General features: G+C 46.0%; 1 protein-coding gene across 1 annotated transcript in view; it reads left to right on the plus strand.

Moving 5' to 3' along the window:
- Window positions 1-1,997: 1,997 nt before the first annotated feature.
- The window catches only part of ngfra (nerve growth factor receptor a (TNFR superfamily, member 16)), a 33,842-nt gene continuing 14,901 nt past the window's right edge, over window positions 1,998-20,938 (plus strand). The window contains exons 1-4 of the mRNA XM_079281737.1: window positions 1,998-2,363; window positions 5,389-5,551; window positions 12,432-12,794; window positions 20,341-20,578. Of these exons, the coding sequence (XP_079137863.1) occupies window positions 2,325-2,363; window positions 5,389-5,551; window positions 12,432-12,794; window positions 20,341-20,578 (803 nt within the window). The 5' untranslated portion in view covers window positions 1,998-2,324. The remainder of the gene's footprint in view (window positions 2,364-5,388; window positions 5,552-12,431; window positions 12,795-20,340; window positions 20,579-20,938) is intronic.

The raw sequence follows: 20,938 nt of genomic DNA on the forward strand, positions 1-20,938 counted from the left end.
ATATCCATATATCCATAACACTACTAACAGAGGACATTGTTCTATTCCTGGCTGTTGGGAGGATACATTTCAGCCTGGAGTTGTAGTACATCTCTGTTACACTGTCGTCGGGATCAAACAATATCAACAACATGGTTGGAGACCGTGATTGTTAATTATTAGCCTTTATTTGACAGATGAGTCGGAGCTCGTCATTGACTACCTGCTCACCTGCAGTGATACAGCGGCTTTGCTCGGACTGTGGTGATTATGCACGATAAATAGTGGATCGTGAATACAATTCAAAGAAGTATTGACGGAGGAGCGTGACGTCAGAGTCTGCAGAATGGGGGTTAGTCGGAGGTGCTGCAGGGGTGATCTCAAAGGAGGATGTGGGAAAATTGATGTGTCCCAAGATCAATACTGGAGAGCATTTGATCTACAACAGTGTAACCAAATCACCCTGCTGCTGCTGCTGCTGCTTCAGCCTCTCTGTCCCCTGAGCTGATGATCGGTGAGGAGAAGGTGGAAGGAGCAGAGTCAGGAGGATCGTACAAGATGGAGATCGGGAAAGGTTGGACGCAGGTTCAGTCTTTTTGGTGACTACCGCTGCTTTATCGTCACATTGTCTTGGATCGATATCCATCAACACTTGTCTTCTCTTCGGTGTAAAGGCTAAGGACCTCGATGAGCATCAAACACAGTTACAATGCTTAGACGTGCATTAGTGGTTTTGGAGTGGCCTCACCGAATTTAGTATCATCTTGACGAAAATAAATAAAGAAATAAAGAATATCTGTGATGCAGGCAGGCAGCGCTTAATGGATTCAAACCTCAACACGTTCAGCAGGTTTCCCCAAAAAAAAGTGCGTCAGACTATTATATCCATCTCTTCAACAGAAGTGCTCAATGCTGCAGCCGGTCATGGAAAATATAAGAATAGTACTAAATCATCATCATAAAACGTAAACAAATAAATGCCATGTTTGAAATTAAATATATTTCTATAAACCCTCATTTGCAGGTCCCAGGACATTGCTTGGAACCTGAGATCCGTAAAAAGCCTTTTCACAGTGCAGTGAAGTGACTTCCACCTCATCCTTCCTCGGGAAGCTGCTGCTGATCTGAGCTCAGCTGAGTCGCCCTCTTGTGGTACATGAAGACAATGCGCCTTGTACACCGACTGATGAGTATGTTCGGACTTTGATGTTGCTCAGTCATTAATTAAGACGCGCACGTGTTTGTTTTGCACAGATTATAAAATCATGAAGTCAAAAAGGGGAGATTTTTTGTGAAACTTCTTCATCTGATTTGAGCGGAACAAAAGTGAATCAATGGAAACCTAAAACACCTGTTATCCCTGCAGACCTCGAGCTTTCCTGGGCTCCGTGGCGGTCTTGTTTTGGAGTGCATCACATGGAAAGATGTTTCTAATTTATTTTTCAATAATTATTTTTGCCTCTCTTATTAACATAATTGGGGAAGAACAAATGATTAGAAACACACGTCATGGTAATGCAATCCACTCCCGCCTTCAGCACAGTTAGATGAGGCGATAGATACACGATGTGGCCAAAAGTATGTGGACGGGCTGATACTGTATTACACACATAGTAACGGTTAAGTAATGGGATGCAGGGATGTGCTCCTTTTCAGCCACGAGAGCATTAGTGGAGTCAACCACTGGGTTTGGTGATAAGACCCGGATCAGCTTATGCAAAAAGTGCTGCACCAGTCAATATCTATATTTTGTTATGGCGCTGTGTTTGTGTAGCATTAAGCTAGTCAGTGAAAAACAGCTCAGAGTGAGTGCAGCGTTCGTAATGCTGCAAAGTGTGTCAGCCATTCATGTTGGTCCTTTACAAGAAATGTAAATCATTTTTATGTCACTTTTGCTTACAGTTGGACCTCACGTGAGCTTAGGGAGGGGGAGGGGGAGGGAGAGAGAGAGAGCGGGAGAGCGGGAGAGAGAGAAGTAGGTTGTATGGTGTTACTGCGGGAGTATCAGGGGTAATAAACTGGAGGGTGCACGTCTCTTCTCTCCTCTCTCCTCCTCCGCATTGCACTTGCAGCAGCACTCCGGACAGGACGGTCTCCTCCTCCACCTCCTCCTCCTCCTCCTCCTCTTCTTCTTGTGTGGTGGTGCTGAGGGGTGCACCGACAGCCGCATCTGACTCCAGTCCACAGGGTCCCGGACTGACTCGTGATGGTGCGGACTCATTGATAAAAACCCGCTGTCGCTGGAAATAAAATGAGCACTCCTGCTGAGCGGCTCTCCTCCTCCACATAGCGCTGCCTCCTCTGCTCAACACCCGTTTCTGTGTGACTCCAGCAGGCGACGCAGGATGACTACTACCGTATCGCTGGTGACCGTGTGCGCTCTGGTAAGTAGTCCAGTCAGCAGGAACTACAGTGCGTTTGCCGAAATATTCGCATATTGCTGACTTTTTACATTTTGTTTTTTAACTCCGTAGACAGACTGTAGGGGAGTTGCTGGTGACCTTATGCACTTTGTGATATGTTTTTTTCAAAACATTTCCTTCCACTGTGGTGCTTAATTTGCGTGGACATCCCATAGAGACTTTTATGACATTGCTGTAATATTCCACCTTTTTACAGCGAGTTTTTCTTAACTTCAGAGCTCTGCAAGGCGTTTATTATCCCCCCTGTGATGTCTATGTTATTCTGAACAGGGTTTGACTGTGAACTGCATCAATGTGGTGTTTCGGGCCATAACCTATTAAAGGACCAATGTTCCGTTTTTTACTGTTAAACCTGCAGGGGCTGCATGTAGCTAAACAACAAGTGATTTGCTTGTGATATTATTCACAGGGTACATTATTTCCCCCTCCAGCTCCACACATACATGCTACACGCACACCTTCCTCTTGGTTTTCATCCAGGGGGGAAAAGTTAGACATCTCTGCTGAGATTCGTTTCTGGAAAATCTAGATTCACGTTGGAAAAGCATCCAGACATCCAGGAGCAGTCTGCTGACAGGCGCCTGCAGCCAGACTTTCAACAGCATTAATGAGACAAAGTCATTTACTTCTTAATTTTTTAATGATAAATCTGGGATGTTAAAATAAGAGATAAAGACGCTGCAGCTCATGGAGAGTAAATTGATTTATTAAATTCCCATCCGACATGAGCCGTTACTTGTTCGGCTGATTTTGACATGAAAGATGAGGCTCCTCCGATCATGTGAACAAAGTTGATTATGGGAAGACGGCGGAGCACAGAGCAGACAGGACGCATCCTCCCGGCTCCCTGGTATGTCCACAGCAGCTGGTCTAATTGGGCTGTGCAGCTCAGTCATCATGTGAACAGCCCTGGATGTGAGGGGACAGTCTGTTATGACAGCTGGTTTCAAGGGTGGCGACGGTCGGCTGCACTTTGGTCGAATTAAATTTAGAAATAAACTCTCAAATTGACCATGAAATTGGGGAGAGTACAAACCAGGCACATCACAGCTGGGTCACCGTACGTTGTTGAGTGTGGATGCATGCTCCTGCTGCTGGTGGACCAATCTATCGCTGATTTTGCCATTAATCTGTGTTTGCGCTGAGCGATAGTCCAGGGAGATGTCACAGGAAAGGGAGTTAGGGACATGAATCCTTCCTCTGCAGATACAAGAGGGAACCTCTTGAGGATTTGGACTGCAGCCAGAGTTCTTTTTTTTTGCAGACATAAAACGTGACTTTAATCCTGATGATATGTTCAAATAGATTCTGAGATGGGTTGTCAAGGCAAGGAGGAGAAATGCACCAAGGGAGCAAAAAGTGGGATGACAGAAAGGGAGGAAATGTTGCGCAAGAGGTGGAAGAGTGAGAGAGAGAGAGCTGCTGGCTGCTCGGTGCATCTGTTTCTGAATGAAAGCAGGGACAGCAGAGAGATGGCCGAATGAGAGAGAGAGAGAGAGGAAAGATTGAACCGATGTCTCAGCAAATGTGAATTGAGTGGAAATGAGCATTTGCTCGTCACATAATAAGAGCCACAGGACATGAAAGTGTTTCCGTATTATGCTTTTCTTTGTTCTACAACGTCTGGATATGAATTATTTTGTTTAACATGGTTGCATACACACCAGTGGAACAAGCCTCCGTTCTTAGAGCTGCGTGGCATTTGTATCAGAGAGCACTGAGGAAATGCAACAAGAGAGGCAGGAGAGAGAGAGGAAGTGATAACAGATTAGACAGGATAACGAAATGTAAACTGAGCCATGGATTTATGGTTTAGGAGGAAAGTGAAACATACAGCGAATGCATGTGTATTTACAGTACAGGCATGTAAGGCGATAAGGAAACATGTGCATCTGTGATTGATATGCAAATCGAGAGGCGAAGTCCCGCCCATTATGCTGTCTCCCCCCCCCACGGAAAAAATGTAGCTGTAGGCAATGGCAAAATACGAAATGTGTATGCTAAAGATCATTTTGCGAGTCCAGAAAGTCGCAGTTCGTCATAAATTTGTCGTCCTGTCATTTAGTTTTGCTGAGTGAACTATATCTCTCATCTCGCACAATGTGCATCACCAACATGGTGGTCACCTTGGCTTGCTATCTATCTATCTATCTATCTATCTATCTATCTATCTAGCTAGCTAGCTAGCTAGGTAACTTCGCTATATCCATAAACAAATGCATCATCATACCTGATGTGTTCTATCCAGTGATACTTTTTATCAGCCGGGAAGCGAAAGAACGAGCAAGACCCGTTGTTGGTGTGAGCAGCGTTACATCAGAGTACGTAGCTTCAGCGAGATACGTCACTCACGCCACTGTTGGTTGTGTAGTCTTTCTAATTACGTATTTCCGTGTTACTCTGCAACCGTTTTTAAACAAAATGTGTCTTCTTCATGTGAAAAAACATCTTTTGAATTAAGTAAAATCATATCTGTAATTCATGGCACAATTCAATCAGGACCAAAACAGTTCTTTGTTTCCCACAGTTGACATTCATTACAAAGTCCCCACAAGTACAGTAGAACAAGGGTGTGTGTGTGTGTGTGCCAATGCTGATCGGAGTAACGGGTGGACGTTCACAGCTACTCTCAACTTTAGACAGTAATTAGGACGGGCATGTGTATAATGTTGCGCACACATGATTTCATGGTAACTGCCTTGGCTTGGACTGAGCATGTCATACGTTTACTATTAGAGCTGATGTGCCTTCATGGGAGCTATTAGGGCAGTTTAGACTTCTTCAAAGTGTGTCCAATACAGGTGGAGACAACATTATTTATGATGAATTACTGATGGCGTTTGGATTTTAAGGAACAGGTTAGACACCTGGCAGTAATCTTCATCGATTTGTTGTGTTGTGCGTGTTTAAGTCTCAGCGGCCCTGTGCTGTGTGTGTGTGTTAAAGTGCCGCTCTGATGCACTGTACTGCTGTCCCCGTTTGCCAGGTGGCGTTAGCGTTGGCGTCTAAGACGGAGCGGGCGGTGCAGGTCCCCTGCGAGTCCGGCCAGTACACCACCAATGGAGAATGCTGCGAGGATTGTCCCCCCGGAGAGGGAGTGGTGAAGAAATGTGGCTCCACGCAGACCGTCTGCTCCCAGTGTTTGGACAGTGAGTGGAGACTTTTTATTCTGTTATAGAGTTAAAAATATCAATGAAAACACACTGGTACTGCATTCTGCATACAGGCTTCATAAGTTGTAACAAATAGTTTATTAATGGCTTATTAACAATGTATTATGAAATATGGAACAAACTCTAACTAACCCTTTATTCATATTTTTATAATTTATAACTGCAGACTTTCATAGAAGAAAATAACAGACAGGAGCCAAACTAGCAACAGAAAAGTTTATTAATGTCTTATAAGTAATCTATAATAAAATCATAGTGAGTTACTTATTAACTATTAATAAAGCTATTAGTTACAATTAGGATGCTATTTAATTTACATATTCACCATGCAACACCAAAGTTTATCTTTTCTAAAAATGTCCCTTTTGGCAAATAGTTTAGCAATAAACAGATTCTCCTTTAAAACAATAGCAACTGAATTCAGTGGAATCTTACTTGGCAACCATCTGCCTTCCATGTGATAAAACATGAACAGAAGTTACAAGTTATAAACTGGTCTAATTGGAGCGAACTGACCCTTTAATAGTTTGGAGAAGCAACTTTAACACTAAAAATACTAAAAACTTGACTTTACAGAAACCCCACTTCCTGAAATGTGTCACGCGTAAGAGCAGAGCATTCAGTCTGGAGACAATCAAAATACAGTGTACACATGTAAGCTGCATGTCCTCCCCAGCATTACACTCGCTCACACCCGATTAATGCAAAGTGTCTGCACTTACGTCATCTTCATTTATACAAATACATTCACTTCCTGCGCCTTTGATGGCAGCTCCAGCCCTGAACTCCAAACGAAAAGAACGCTGAAGCCAAAACAAACTCCTTTTTGTCCAATGTGTATGAAGTGTCTGCTTGCCCTCATTGAGTATCCTAAAGGAATAAGATAGGAATTCATGTTTGATGCTCGTAAGTGGGTCCAAATGTGTTCGCTCCCAGCTCAGCCCGGGCTGTGAACCATTAGCGCTCACTCTACAGAGGCTGGAGAGGCGCCAACAGCGCAACATCCCCGAGAACGACGAGGACGAGAAGAGACGATGCTGCGAAACAAATGTGTCCTGCTCGTCTTTCTGCGTCACATTCCTGGAGCTCTTTTTTGCCCTTTAAGATGCTGGTGCGTGTCAGAGCGCAAAGGAAAAAAACGTCAAAGTATAGGTCACGAACATCGCTGCATAGTTCAAGAGGAAGCTGAAGTATCGCAACGAGACCTACGCCGCACGTCTTCCTCCCTTTTGAAAGCTCGCGCTAATCGTGTCAGTTTTGAGACTTTGCAGGGACCGACACTGAGCAGAAACCCCCAAATTAGTCCTGTTTAGACGTTTAGAGTGCACTTTCCGTCCAGCATTGATTGATTGCATTAATCCACTCACACACATGCCACATGTAAACACTTGCAAATGGCGCATGTAAACAGTCTTTTAACACCGAAGTATAACAACGTCAACTGGATGTCGTTTTGTGATTAAACTCAGGCTGGCAGGAACGCTCTTTGTCCAGAGGAAAGTGAGACTCTGATTATCCTTGAACTTGAACAGATGCTAATCTCTGTGTTGTGTTATGTTATTAAGAATCTCAATCTCTGGTCTGATTGCACCTCTTTGACGTTTGTAGTCGTTGCCTCCAGGAACTCAAGCGCTGCAGCGATGGGTTCAGGGGCAGAAAGCCAATTCTCTCCATCTAGAGCGCGACAGTGCATGCCACAGGGTGACAAAAAGAGAAAAGAATAAGAAAAAGGGCCGAGAGTCGATTTCACAAAAAAACAACTCTGTCAAACTGTGCCAATGTAGAAAAGGTAGTGCCGTGAAATTGGCAAAAAAATGGGTTTTTGTGCAAAAAATAAAAGAGGCAAACAAAGCGGGCTTGTCGTGCTTTGCATCGGTGTTAAGAATATGACGGACTGGAGATGGAAATTGGTTGAGTGAAGGAGCCTGGAGTCTGTATGGAAACACGCTGCAGCTTCTCAAGCGTCTTTATCCTTCGTTTGACGTCAAGGGGAATTTTTCTCGCATATTTCTTTTCATATTCCTGTCGTCAACAGTGGCCGACAATGCGTGGATGGGAAACCACGGCTCCATTTTCCTATTATGTGGGCTGGCCCTCAGGATTCTAGTGTTTTCATTTGTTCCTCATCCCACACCAGCGAATCCCACCAACTCTAGTCGTGTCACCTCTTTTCTCCATCCTGTACTCGCTTTTCTCAGCCAACACCCCCCAACCCCCCTCCTCACTGTTGCTATGACTCATCGTCTGTATTAACGGATAAAATGGTATGAGAGAGCCAAGCACCAAAGGGCACGATAGCCTCATTCATCATGCATACTGTTACATCGATGCATACTCGTTTGATCCAGCTAATTAAACCATATTGAAAAGCCTATTGTGCCTCTTATCAGAGAACAATTATCTTGCTCTGCAGCATAGGAGTGGTATTCACCGCTGATAAACACTCAACAACTCAGCTCAAATACCCAGGAGGTTGCTCTCAATTTCCGGTGCCAATGCATTTTCCTCGGTTTCAATATTGTTTTTGTTTTAGCAGATAAAATCTGAACGTACCTGATGCCCACAGGAGCACGCACACCCACACACACACACACACACACACACACACACACACACTACAATAACTCTCAGTGGGATTTATATAGAAGTTAGGGGCTGAAACACTGACCTTATTTGGAAAACCAAAGCTATGAATACATTTGCTAAAGTGCAGGTTTTAATAATTGAAGAGGAGAACGCAACACATCCATTTCCTGTTTCATGGTAAATATGGGTGAATATTTATTTACCACGACCCCCCTTAATTCCCCACTTCCTGTCAGTGCAACCCCCCCCCCCCCTTCTTCATGGCCTCCCGATCCCGGCTTGGGACGAATGCCAGCATCAGCAGCGCTGAAATATTTATCAGTCTCGTCCACTTTTCGCCGCTGTCATGGGAGACAAGACAACCGGACCTGCCTCACTTAGTGAACCATTCAGAAAAGGTTGCCCCTGCAAACTGACTGAAGATCTGAGAGAACAAAAGGCAGAGCATCACGGGGCGAAATAGCGTTTAAGGAGAGCTGCTGGCCGACTGGACCGGCGCTCACTGGGGATTTAGAGGAAGGAAGGAAAGTAGAATCACAGCCTCGTCTGGTGAGGGCTGAAACAAGAGCGCCAAGAATCGCTTCCAACGGTGGATCAAGAGGGATGAAGAAAAGGAAAATGGAGATTTCCCCCGAGCAGGTCCTCTGTGGCGGTTTCAGACGAAGCCACGTCCTTACATGGCGCCCTAATGTGGCATAAAAACAACAGCTCAGCACAAGATGCAAAAAGCAACGGTCGATTGATGAATCAAACTTCCCTCCTTTGGTTTCCGAATAACAGCTTTGGCGATATCCTAAAACACCTGTTTCAAATCAGGAGGCAAGCTAAGTGGACCGATGAAGCGCGGCCATAATTACACACAAAAATGTTTCGCGTTCAAAAAGACAAATAAAGCCGTCACGCAGCTTTCCAAATGGTTTATCGGCAGTCAGCGGAGGGTCGGGAGGAAAATGGATCCTCCACTGAAAGGTGGACCCCGACACGCCGCGGAGTGGCAGAAATGGCCATCGTCGCTAAAAGCTTACACCTTAAGTGCTGATTGTGGAGCTCATCGGGCAGTTTCAAGGCCGTCCTTATCTACATTATTGATGACACTAATGGGACCGAAACACATCAGCGTTTGGAGGGGGGGGGGGGGGGGGGGGTCTTCCCGGGCTGAAGTGGCACATTCTAAGTGCATCATCCCCACATCTCCCTTTTGCTATGGACGTTTTTATTTTTTACTGCCGAACATGAAAACTTCCATTGCTGAGATGAACTGGTCATCGCTCAGTTGGGGACAATTAGGAAAAAGGATCATATCTTATTGAAGAAGACACTCTCCACCGGATCCTCGGTGGCCTTTTACTTTCTTCTTACAGCCCCCAGATGAAGGCGCAGACACATTAAATTACACACACACAAACTCCTCTCGGTGCATATGGTCGCATTTAGACGTGTTTACACACACACACACACACACATGGACTGGGAAGGGGCTCATGCATGCAAGCTAAAATTAGCCAAGGAAGCCTGCGCGCTGTGGGATAATTGAAATGAATGAGCAGAGCTCTGCCGGTTGAGCCTGACTGCAAAGAAAAACAAAGGCTTCAAGCTCACTCATTCAAATAATCATTAACCTCTCAGGCCCGTTATTTGTCCGTGTCTGGATCGTTCAGTCGGTGTCACTCTCTTCTCTCACTTCTGCCTCCAGACAGTAATAAGAGCAAGGGGTGAAGCCAGGTAGAGAAGAGATACAACACGAAATCAGATGGTGTGTGTGTGTTTCTATCTGAGGAGGAAACTGAACTCACTTACATCCCTGCCTGCTCCATTTCCCCTTCCATCAACACTTTGATCTCTAAATCATGTTGTTTTTTGTTAAACTCGGGTTGTGCTTCTCGCTCGCTAGCTAACCCTCACAGACCGTTTCCCATCAAGGCAAACAGTCACGAGATTCCTTCGAGCAAATCAAGCATCCCCCCTTACTCGTTGGTCTGCTCCCTACCTGTCTCTATAGCATTACCTCCGTCTGCCTGCAGAATGTGGCAGCTTTCACCGTCGGCTTCGAAGCCGCGCTGCTGTTTACAAGGTGTTTAGAGCTTCCGTCTTGTGCCAGCGTTGGCTTGCCAACGCAAAGCAAGTGCTGGGACATTGCTGCAGGGCTTTTCACACTGACAATATGCTGCAGCTCAACACGACACCCACAAAGCACTTCCCATGGAACACATACTCAAGACATATGCGTACGCTGATAAGAGAGGAAGAAAAGTCTCACACGGAGTCTTGTGGCGATAATTATGGTTACATCCAGTCCGGATGATTTATTCTCACGGTGAGACAAAGAACGTTTAACCACTAAGGACATTTCAAAAGCAGTGTTAACCTGCTATCTGCTCCACTTTGTGAAATGGAGAGTGACAGAAGCAGTCAATGTGTTTCGACATGCATTCTTATCTCTTCATCTCACGCTGTGAAACTTGGATGGATGCTAAACATCTCGCTGTACTTTGACTCCCCTCCAAAGTTCTCTGCATGCAGCAGGGAGTAGAACGTCACACGTTGCATCTGAGCCGTAGATTTATTTCCCTGTCAGCCTCTCTACTCCACTCCCATCTCAGTCAACTCACTGCCCCCCCCCCCCCACTGTATGCATAATTCAGCAGGCATCCAATTATATTGGAGAATAGTTCTATATGACCATGTAATAGATTACTTTGAGCCCCGAGGAACTCTCAGTGTAAGAATAAACTAATTTGAGGTCGTCACTTCCTCGGCGATGAACTCTCCTGAATCCTCCCGATGTAAACGTTCCTGGAGAGCAAACCTGAAGTGTTTGAAGTAATTAAAAAGCAGCAGGCAATTAGTCAGCACAACTTCTACCCCATTCTGTTCAACGCAGTTCTCCACAAGGCAGCTGTGGTCTGCCATCTCCTCTTCTCACAACCCTTCAAAAGAAAATCAATATGAGTTGTTCTTTGTAATTTTTTTGCCTTTTTTGTTTTTACATCCGTACAGAAAAAGGACACAGTCAGTTTGCAGATCGACATTTGCCCGTCTGAGAAGTGCAAACTCTGCGAAGGGTTGAACAAATGTTTGATACGAACCAGAACTAAAACCTTTTAGCCATGAAAGCGCTCATAATCCCGATGCATTGCAATAAACTAAATGTACAAACATTCATGATGTACAGATGATAAAGTCAATAACCTCTTTTTAATGAGCGAATGTTAAAATGTTAACATGCTAAACTAAGAGAGTGAAAATGTTGAACATTATACCTGCTAAACAGCAGAATGCTAGTCACTGAATGCATGTTAGCATGCTAACATTAGCATGCATGCAGCCTCACCGAGCTGCTAGCATGCTAACATTAGCATGCATGCAGCCTCACCGATCTGCTAGCATGCTAACATTAGCATGCATGCAGCCTCACCGAGCTGCTAGCATGCTAACATTAGCATGCATGCAGCCTCACCGAGCTGCTAGCATGCTAACATTAGCATGCATGCAGCCTCACCGAGCTGCTAGCATGGCTGCACCGTCTCCATTCACACTTATCCACTATTGGAACTCTGATACTTGCTCATGCTAATTTACAAATATTTCTCTTTTGTATAAATGCGACTAACATCAGTCGATTCAACGGCACAAAATGTTGAATCAATTCTATATTTACCAATTTAGTGGATCGCGATTAATTTGAATGGTTAGCCAAAATGATGTCTCTGTGTTTAGATTAGTTTAACAATGTGAATGAACGAGGCAACAAAAAAAAGAAATGTTCAGGCCTCCCAGAAATGCCCCATTTTGGCAGAATGGCTGCTTGACACTCTCTTAAGCCTACACATACACCAGAGTAATTGCTTGATCACTTGGGTATACCAAACACGTCTTTATCATCACTGTGAGCATGTTGATGCACCTGCACTTCACTCTGTGTGCATGACTGAGATTAAAGCAGTTTACTCGGCGCAGCACAAACACGTTGGGATCAATATCGTAACGAGCACAGCAGGCTTTTGACTCGCTCCCCGACAAGAGCACCTTTCTTGTCCCGGAGCACAAATCACTAAGAGCCCAGTGGATCAATGTGTCCTCCCGTCTAATGAATGTGCAGTAAACACGATTAATGTCATTAGACTCACTGTTTATCCCTCTGTTTATCCCCTCATATTTCCTGCTCTCTCTCTCCTTCTTCCTCCAACCTCCTGTGCTCTTTGCCCCTTCCCTCGTTTCCTTCCGCTCCCTTTTCCGTCTCGTCTCCTTCGACCTGTCCTCTCATCCGCAGGCGAGACCTTCTCGGAGGACTACAGTCTCATCGAGCAGTGCCGGCCCTGCACCGAGTGCACTGGCCTGATGCGGATGGAGACGCCCTGCACCGACTCCAACGACGCCATCTGCGTCTGCAACTACAACTTTTTCTTCGACGGGATATTGGGCCAGTGCGAGCCGTGTACGGTGTGCCCGGTAGGCCAGGGCGTGTACTCGCACTGCGAACACGACCACGACACGGTGTGCGAGGAGTGCACCGACGATACCTACTCGGACCGGGAAAGCTCCCTGGACCCCTGCCTGCCCTGCACCATCTGTGATGAGGACAGTGAGATACAGCTGTCTGAGTGCACACCAAACAGGGACTCCGCCTGTCACGGTAAGTCTGCCACACACACACACACACACACACACACACACACACACACACACACACACACACACACACACACACACACACACACACACACACACACACACACACACACACACACACACACACACACACACACAATCACACCTTTAGTTCAGCAAACTCGCTCCAGACCACAGAAAAGAAAGGGATGGTATTGTTAACCAGGAGGGGTTAACAAGAACTCATATGACTGACGTGTACATCAATCATTGGACAGTTTGGGTGACGGCCATTGTTTGTCATCAGCATCACATGAACCCGGCTACTACTTTGGAAAAATACTACTTCGGTAAATTGACTGTCAAACACAAATGTCTCCAAACATGATCTGCTTCCAGCTTCTAAACTCTGAACATTTGTTCGGTTTTAAACTGTCGGTCGGACAAAACAAGTGATTTTGAAAATAATCATTAGTTGCAGCTCTAATTAAAACAAAGTCATGCTGCACAAATTACAGGTTTTCTCTGGCGATCACAAAGAGCTCATGAAGAAATATGTTTTTAATAGTTATTATTAGTTAAGCCTGCAACTGGACCTGCAACTGGCCCTGTCATAAACAATGGCTGACAGCCAGAGAAGACAAAAACAAAGCTGTTTGTACTCCGATATAATGAGGAGGGACAGTTAGTTACATGTGGTCGCTGCAATTTAATTATATTCCAATAAGCGACTCCATAAATAAAGTAGATGCTGTTCAAGCCGTCTTGTTGTGGTTGTTTGGTCCGTATCAGAGTTCAAACGGCAGCGTTCCCACGAGCCAAACGGCCAAATGCACCGGTTTGTTCCAACAGCAGCAGAATGGTCAGCAGTGACAGCCTCCAAAGAGATGAAGAGCAGAGCACATGAAGCGCACTGGCTGTCAGGAATTTCAAAGCTGTTTAGCAGCTATCATATATGTCTCACTCACATTGGAACCAGCCTGCAGTGACTCCCGTATGAGTCTGTGGGAACGGGCTAGGTCAGAGGTCGGTGCCGGTCATGTTTTCAAGTTGAAAGCTGCAGCATTAAAAAGGTCAAAGACTGCTGGAGTGTCAACACAGAGACAATGAATAATCTGCTCTCCCACAAAGCAGAAGGAAACACGCAAGCAGAGTCGAGCTGCTCGTCTCGAGTCGAGGCAGCTTATAGCCAAGGAAGCTATAAATTCCCTCATGCCGGACGGGGCGTGAAATTGACCTCATCAGGGGGCCACGGGGCTCAAATCTGGGAGGTAAAAATGTCTGCCGTGGCATTGCTCTCGATTTCCCCGATTTAAAAACCTGCTATCGATTTTTAAAGCAGTATCAGATAAGGGAGGAGTGCAAAGTGAAAATCGACATCTTAAGCACTCGAAACAAAAACAACCTTTTCTCAACAGCAGCCCCGACTTCAGTGGATGTTTGTGGTCATTGTCTGTTCCGGTGAAAAGCACTTTTCCTTCCATGTGAGCCACAGAGAGGCACTTATACGTTGCGGTGTGATTAAATGCTTTGACGGAAGCGTTTAACAGCAGGAGCACTCGTGTAGGGCATTTATCGACCTGCTGTGTGCATTATAATCATTCAATGAACGTCGCAATATTCTTGTATGAATGTTGGGATTTATACTTGAGCTGCAATATTTCTCTTTCCAAGGACTCGGTTTGGGATTTTAACGGCATATAGACGCTGTGGCAGGTATTCGGAGCCAAAAAGTTGATGAAGCTCAAGAATCTCTCAACACCCTGTTGTAGTACGGAGGATGTGTTAGCAGCGCATGGAGGGTGTAAATCCTTGTTTTAATAGAGTGTAATAGCACTGACAGGCAGCGGAGTAATGGACGAGGGAAAGATAAGAGCAGGAGCGGGAGATGAGGTGGAAGAAGGGCTAATAACATCGACGGTGACTTACCACCAGGCGGAACATTCAGACTTTTATCATCAATGAATCATCATCAGTTCATTTTGAACAGAAGCAAGATCACCTGTGGTGTCGGCTTGGCTTAGCCCTGCATCTTAAATCAGGTCAAGTTTAGCAAGAAATCTGTGGGATTTATTTACAACAGGGAGAGAAAAGCACAAAGTAGATATTGTTCCAGCAAAAACGGGAGAGACGCTTTTTTTTTTTGGTGCAGTTTTTTTTTTTTTTTTATCATGATGAATGATGGCAATGTGAAGCCTCCCTCTGCCTGTTTGGTCCAGACTGAAGTACTTGAGCACATATTAAATGGCTGTCGGCTCTTCTTCTTGTTTAGAACTTTACATGATGGAGTGGGGTGGGAAGATGATGCAACATACTCAAATGTCCTTCGCACCTGGAAATGTCCACATCTGTGCCAGCTCAAGCTAAGATCAAAGTTCCGCCTTGTTGTTTTTATAATAGAAGCAAGGACATGAGAAAAAAAATAAAAAATCACCCCTGCTGTATTCAAACTTTCTGAATCATGCAAGAAATGTGAAGTTGGAAGCTCTGTAGAAGTGCTGGAAGCAAGTGTGTGAACCAAATTTCACATGGTGAGATGCCAGGAATGACTATTTTTTTTTCCTGCTTCTTGCACAGTAGTGAAGTCTAGTGAATGTTCCTCGGCCCGGATGGAGGAAGATATGTCCACTCTGAAAGACCCACGAGGCTGTCACGGGACAGGACGCACAGCCATAAAAAGAAAAACTGCCCCCTACGCTCCTTAAAACAAGCAGAACATCGACTGTATTCGAGACGTATCTGATGTACAGTAGGCCTTTAATAAAGCCTTTTGCTGCCCATTTAGCGCCCACCCATGCAGACGGTCTCACCTTTGACCCGCCTCGTCCTAAGCGATGGCAATGTAGCGGCAGTGGCGGTTGCGACTGGAGATGGCACGATAAGTGACCTTGTGGGACGTCCGTTTGAAAGGAGAGCCCTGTCACGCTGCACCAGTGGGCCTGTGGGTAATGGCTGTATGGTCGCATGTGGTGGTGATGATGTGTCCAGGCCTTCCATGGTGGTCTATGATGCAAGCAGAAATGTTTTCTGCAGCAAACAGGAAGCTGCTCGCTGGGATTCTCATCCCGGGCATTTAAATCAAATCCTTTGCATTTGGTTGGACTGCTAAGAAGTGGAGCGGGCTTATAGTGTAGCTAATTCAACACACACACCTCCCTGAACATGTCATATTTTGATTTACAAAAAGATGATTGGAATTTGATACAAAAATACAAAGAACTTGATTCTTTGTAACTTATTTGCATACATTCTTAAATTTGTGCACAATATGATGAGCAGTGATTTAAAATGTTTCAAAGCTTCATTTCATCTAATTCCCATCCTGCTGTCTCTCCCGCTCTCTTTCTCCTGCATTCAGTAAAAAGATGTGATTGGGGTATTTTCAAATCCCTAAATCCCCAGTTCATATCAAGCTGTCACCGAGTGTCAATTACTTGATACAATCACGGACAGAGAGAGGGCGAGAGAAAGAAGCGGAGATGAAAACAGACAGTGAGCGCTGCAGCATAATGTGCTGTGCTGGTATTCTGTGTTGAGGGGTCGATTCGCGTCCTGGGATTTCTTCTGCTCGCGCTCAGGTTTCGCTGAATGACCTCTATGAGCACACACCGTCGACTGCAGGACACACACACACACACGCACACACACACACGCACACACACGCACTTCCCTCTGCCAAGTGCGCTTCAACATGTACATTTTTCATTAAACTCCGGACACCGCACATGTGTGAATCTCTTTGTTCTGAAATTGAAAACACCTCCTCCGTCTTTTATCCAAAGTCTCCGTCCGTCCGGCCTCGGCAGAGTTTTTTTTCTTAAAAGGTGCTGTTCAGTTGAGAAGATTTCCATTTCAGTATTGAGAGTCTGTTCGAGTGTTTGTCCGCGAGAAAAAGAGAAGAAAAGATGAAAAAAAAACAGATAAAGGAAGACTTTTTATTCCCTTCATTACCCCGCTCATCACACTCACCCCTCCTCCCTTCATTGCTCTCTCTCTCTCTTTCTCTCTCTCTCTCCCCCCCCACAGTGGCCCTCGAGTGGGCGGGCGAGCGAAGTGGTGGAAGTGTGCATTCAGCGCCTCCACCGCTGCAGTATAATTACTCCTGCTAATCAGAGCACTTTACAGCAGCTCCTCTGTTCATCTGCACCCCCCCTCCTGGCTCTCTCCTAACACTCTGCCTCTCTGTCTGCCCTCCGCTCCGCTCTCCCCATTAACCCTCCGTAATAGAAGACAGAGCGCTCACTTGAATCATTTGTCGCGTGGGCGTGTGATGGATGTGCGCGCGTCCGGCGACAAACACAGGGGAAGATTGAGACCGAGGCCGAGCTGAGAGAGACGGAGTGTTTGGCGGCTGATAAAGAGGTCATTGTGCATGTGCCCGATAAGCTGCTCATCTCCACCCTGAACTGGCAGAAGCTGAGACACCAACCTCTGCACGGGACCCCGGGGTTAACTTCACCATAAAGACCTCAATGGCTCATAAAAATTAAATCTTTTTTTTTTTTCTTCCCCCCTCTCGTCCACACCCCGCTAATAAACACATCTCCCTGCGCGCACATAGCCCCACGCTCGTAAAATCCCGGGCTAGTTTTATTCTGTTTCATGAGCGTTTTAAACCCACTGAAGCCAAAATGAAATTGTTGAAGCTCCACCGCCGCCGCCTTTAAGCTCCCATTCTGTTGCAGCTGAGGCATGCATCCTCTGGAGGCCCAGGTTTATCCTTTGGTCTACAGCCAGTCCTGTTTTCTACATCAGACCAGAGAACTGGAGAGGAAAGAGGGGGAGTCACGATAAAGACGTAGCACACTGTACTTAAGCTGTAGCTCTGTGTCGAGTCAGTGTTATGTGAAGCAGACTCCCAGGAGAGCTGTCATCTTGGCTCAGACCGAGAAAGACAATTTACGGCGAGTCCTGAGGTGCGACTGATGCATAATCTGCATGAAGAACAGTCATTGCACCAAAGACGGGCACTAACGGCAGCACCGGATGAATGATATCTCAGTGTGTGGTAAAGGAAAGGCTTCTTTGACAAACTGTATGTCAGGCCAGACCGTCTGCACACTTTCACTCACTTTCACACCTCCCCATTCACAATTTATTCTATTTGCAAGCTCGTGTTGCATCGCTAATACCATTACCCGGGCCGTGCATTAGCTGGATGATGTATAGCGGAGCTGAGGAAACCTGACTACATCCCAGGAAAGGTCAAGAAACGCGTGTAATACAGACACCGATGTTCCACTCCTCCGAGCACGCGCCCTCCTTTTAGACAGATCCGAATCAATAGCACCCGCTTTAAATAGACGCTCTGCATTATTTCTGTTTCTAAGTACGGCACGCACATGTGCTGTATTTTTCTGTCCGTGAAAGATGCCTTCCAGCATTTCAGTAAACTAAACCCCCCCTCCGGGAGGCAGGAATGCCCCGTCATCACCGCGCAGAGGCCAACGTGGACGCTTAACGCCCAGCAGAAGGGTTTTTTTTTTCAAACATGTCCACATAAGTTGCCCATCAAGGTCCCATCGGAGTATTAAAGTGAGTAACCGTGTGTAAATTATGCAACAAATCAATGTGTAGAAACTTGACTATCTGCCATGTCAGTGAAAAGAGAATATATGTGTAGACGGCCTCGATGTCCGTGATGCTCCACTTCTTCCTGTCATCTGACCACATCACTGGTCACTTTATCCAAAATTTTTTGATTTAAAAAAAAGAGCACCGTAAATTTGTAAACATTTACATGATGGTGAGACACCAGTTCTGTGTTTTCTAGTCGATAGTCTGCGCTTTTAGAGATGCTGAAAAAAGACCAGGTGCATTCCATCATGTACAAAAATGAGGTAACAGCTGTTCATTGTAACGGCAATAATAACTTTTAAAATTATTTTTATTAAACCAGGTTTATAGAAATCCATCGCAGAGGTTCATTTTAAAGATTCCACATCAACATGTCTCGGCCCATCACTCTGCAGAACGCACTGTCAACAGTTCCCATACAGAAACATTTCTTCGGCTCAAAGAACGTCCAATGAAAACTTCTCGACAGTGAGGTCCAGGACATTGTTTTTGGAAAGATACGCTGCTGTTGAATTCTTAAAATGTAATTCTTCAATCCTGTAAGCAGCACAACAACAAAAAATTCCATTCACCTCCGCAGAATTGAGGTAGAAGCAGACATTTAGGAGGCGGATTACTGTACAAATAAAATGAAAAGTATCCGCAGTGCTAGCTTACAGTAGATGCCATTGGAGATAAAAGGAGAAGATATATTTGTGAGAACCGACCCTTGAACCATTTCTCAGTTTCAAAAATTTACGCCAAAAACAGAACAGTTGTAAAGGCCGACCCCGAACATGTATATATATATAGAGCGTCGCGGTCTTCGGCCTTGAAGGAAGCCTCGGGAGTCTCCGCAGGGTTAATCCTCTGAGCGCCAGTACGGAGCTAATGAGGAGCAGCCTGAGGTTCTGCTGGGAATTACAGGCTCAGATCTGAACCAGGCTGCACATTCTCCATCCCCACCAGGCTGCTGAGCTCAGAGGAGTTCTTGCGTTGGCTGGACGGGCGCTCGACGGGCGCTCGACGGGCGCTCGACGGGCGCTCGACGGGCGCTCTCCTCGGCCTGCTGCACTATACACCCTGAGGGAGAGGACTAATCTGCTGACTGCTCCTTTGAGCCTTTCTACCATCTGACAGAATCACTGCAGTTTTAGTTAAAGCACTCTTCAAAACAAGGATAAGATGACAGGCCTTGTCGGAGAGATTTGATGGATAAACTCTGTTTTCGAGGACAAGTCATGCCCATCGGAGTGGGCACGGGGCTGCTGCAACGTAGGAAATCACACTGAATCATTAACGGAGCTCACGACGAAAGAGGAAATAGGACAGTTTATGAAAACGACTGTTCTCTCCAGGCTTTGCTATGATAGAAACCAGACACATCCAGTAGCACAGAGCCTTCCTGCCTCTCTGGCCTCAGCAAAGGCTACACTCAAAGGGATGACCTCCCTAAAGCCCCGGACTTTGTTCTACATTGATCCATGTGGCCTTGATGTCATGCAATGTGCAGAGATCCACAAAGATGGGGATGTGGCGAGAAGAGACCTGGCGTGCAGGGCCTGTTATGGAGTGGGCTGGTGGTGGGTGACGGATATTTGCCCCCCCCCCCCCTCGTCGAGGAACATTCCTCCTCTTTCTGCACACAGCAACTCAGCCGGAACCCATCTGTCTCATCAGAAACAGCTGCCGCATGTGTGCGGCGTAGAAGACATCTGGTTGGGGACTTGATGACTACACCCCAACAAGCAATGTTGGTCCATCACTTTGGCCCAGACGCAAATCTCTCAACAATTACTGGGTGGATTAAAATGTTGTACCGACATTCACGGTCCCCAGAGGATGAATCCTATAACAACTTTGCTGATCCTCCGAATTTTTTCTCTCGTGAGAGAAAAAGGTACAGTTTTGAGGCACTCAGCTGCTAGCGAGGCTGCAGACGTAAGTGATTTTCTTTCTCAGTCCTATCAAGGCGTGTTTGTTTTCTCACAGATGCTCCCTTTTCTCCCACACAGATCCTCTCCTCCCAACATATTTTGCTCCCACCTCCGACATGGGCCCGTCTCCACCCTCCTTCACCAATTACTTCCTCCCCGACGGCTCAGACAGCCCGGTGCCCGGAGAGACGACCACGTCCAGCGCTGGCTCTCCGCGCTTCCTCGGCCACGGGCTCAACGAAAACCTCATCCCCATCTACTGCTCCATCCTGGCCGCCGTGGTGGTGGGCCTCGTGGCCTACATCGTTTTTAAGAGGTCAGTTGGTAGAAAGCAACGAGACGAGGAGCTGCTGTGCGCTGCTTTGTGGTTAAAGACATCAACACAATTGGGTTTTTGCGCCTCATCCGCAATAAAAATCTAGGACAAAGAGGGTGACGGAGATAGTGGTCTGGTGGGTGGTGTTGGACTGTGACAGATGTTGCCCCGGGCGAAATTTTTTTCGTAAGGTGCCTGTTGAAATATTCAGGCCTGGGATGGTCAAAGAGCTTTTAACCCACTTCTAGAGAATCACTCGAATGTACCACAATGAGTTTTTTGACACAAAAAAAGAAAGACGGCCACAACACTTAATGCATTACAGAAAGGACACACACACACACACACGCAGGCACTCAG

The sequence above is a fragment of the Melanostigma gelatinosum genome (assembly GCF_949748355.1).
Source record: "Melanostigma gelatinosum genome assembly, chromosome: 13".
In the NCBI taxonomy this organism is placed as follows: domain Eukaryota; kingdom Metazoa; phylum Chordata; class Actinopteri; order Perciformes; family Zoarcidae; genus Melanostigma; species Melanostigma gelatinosum.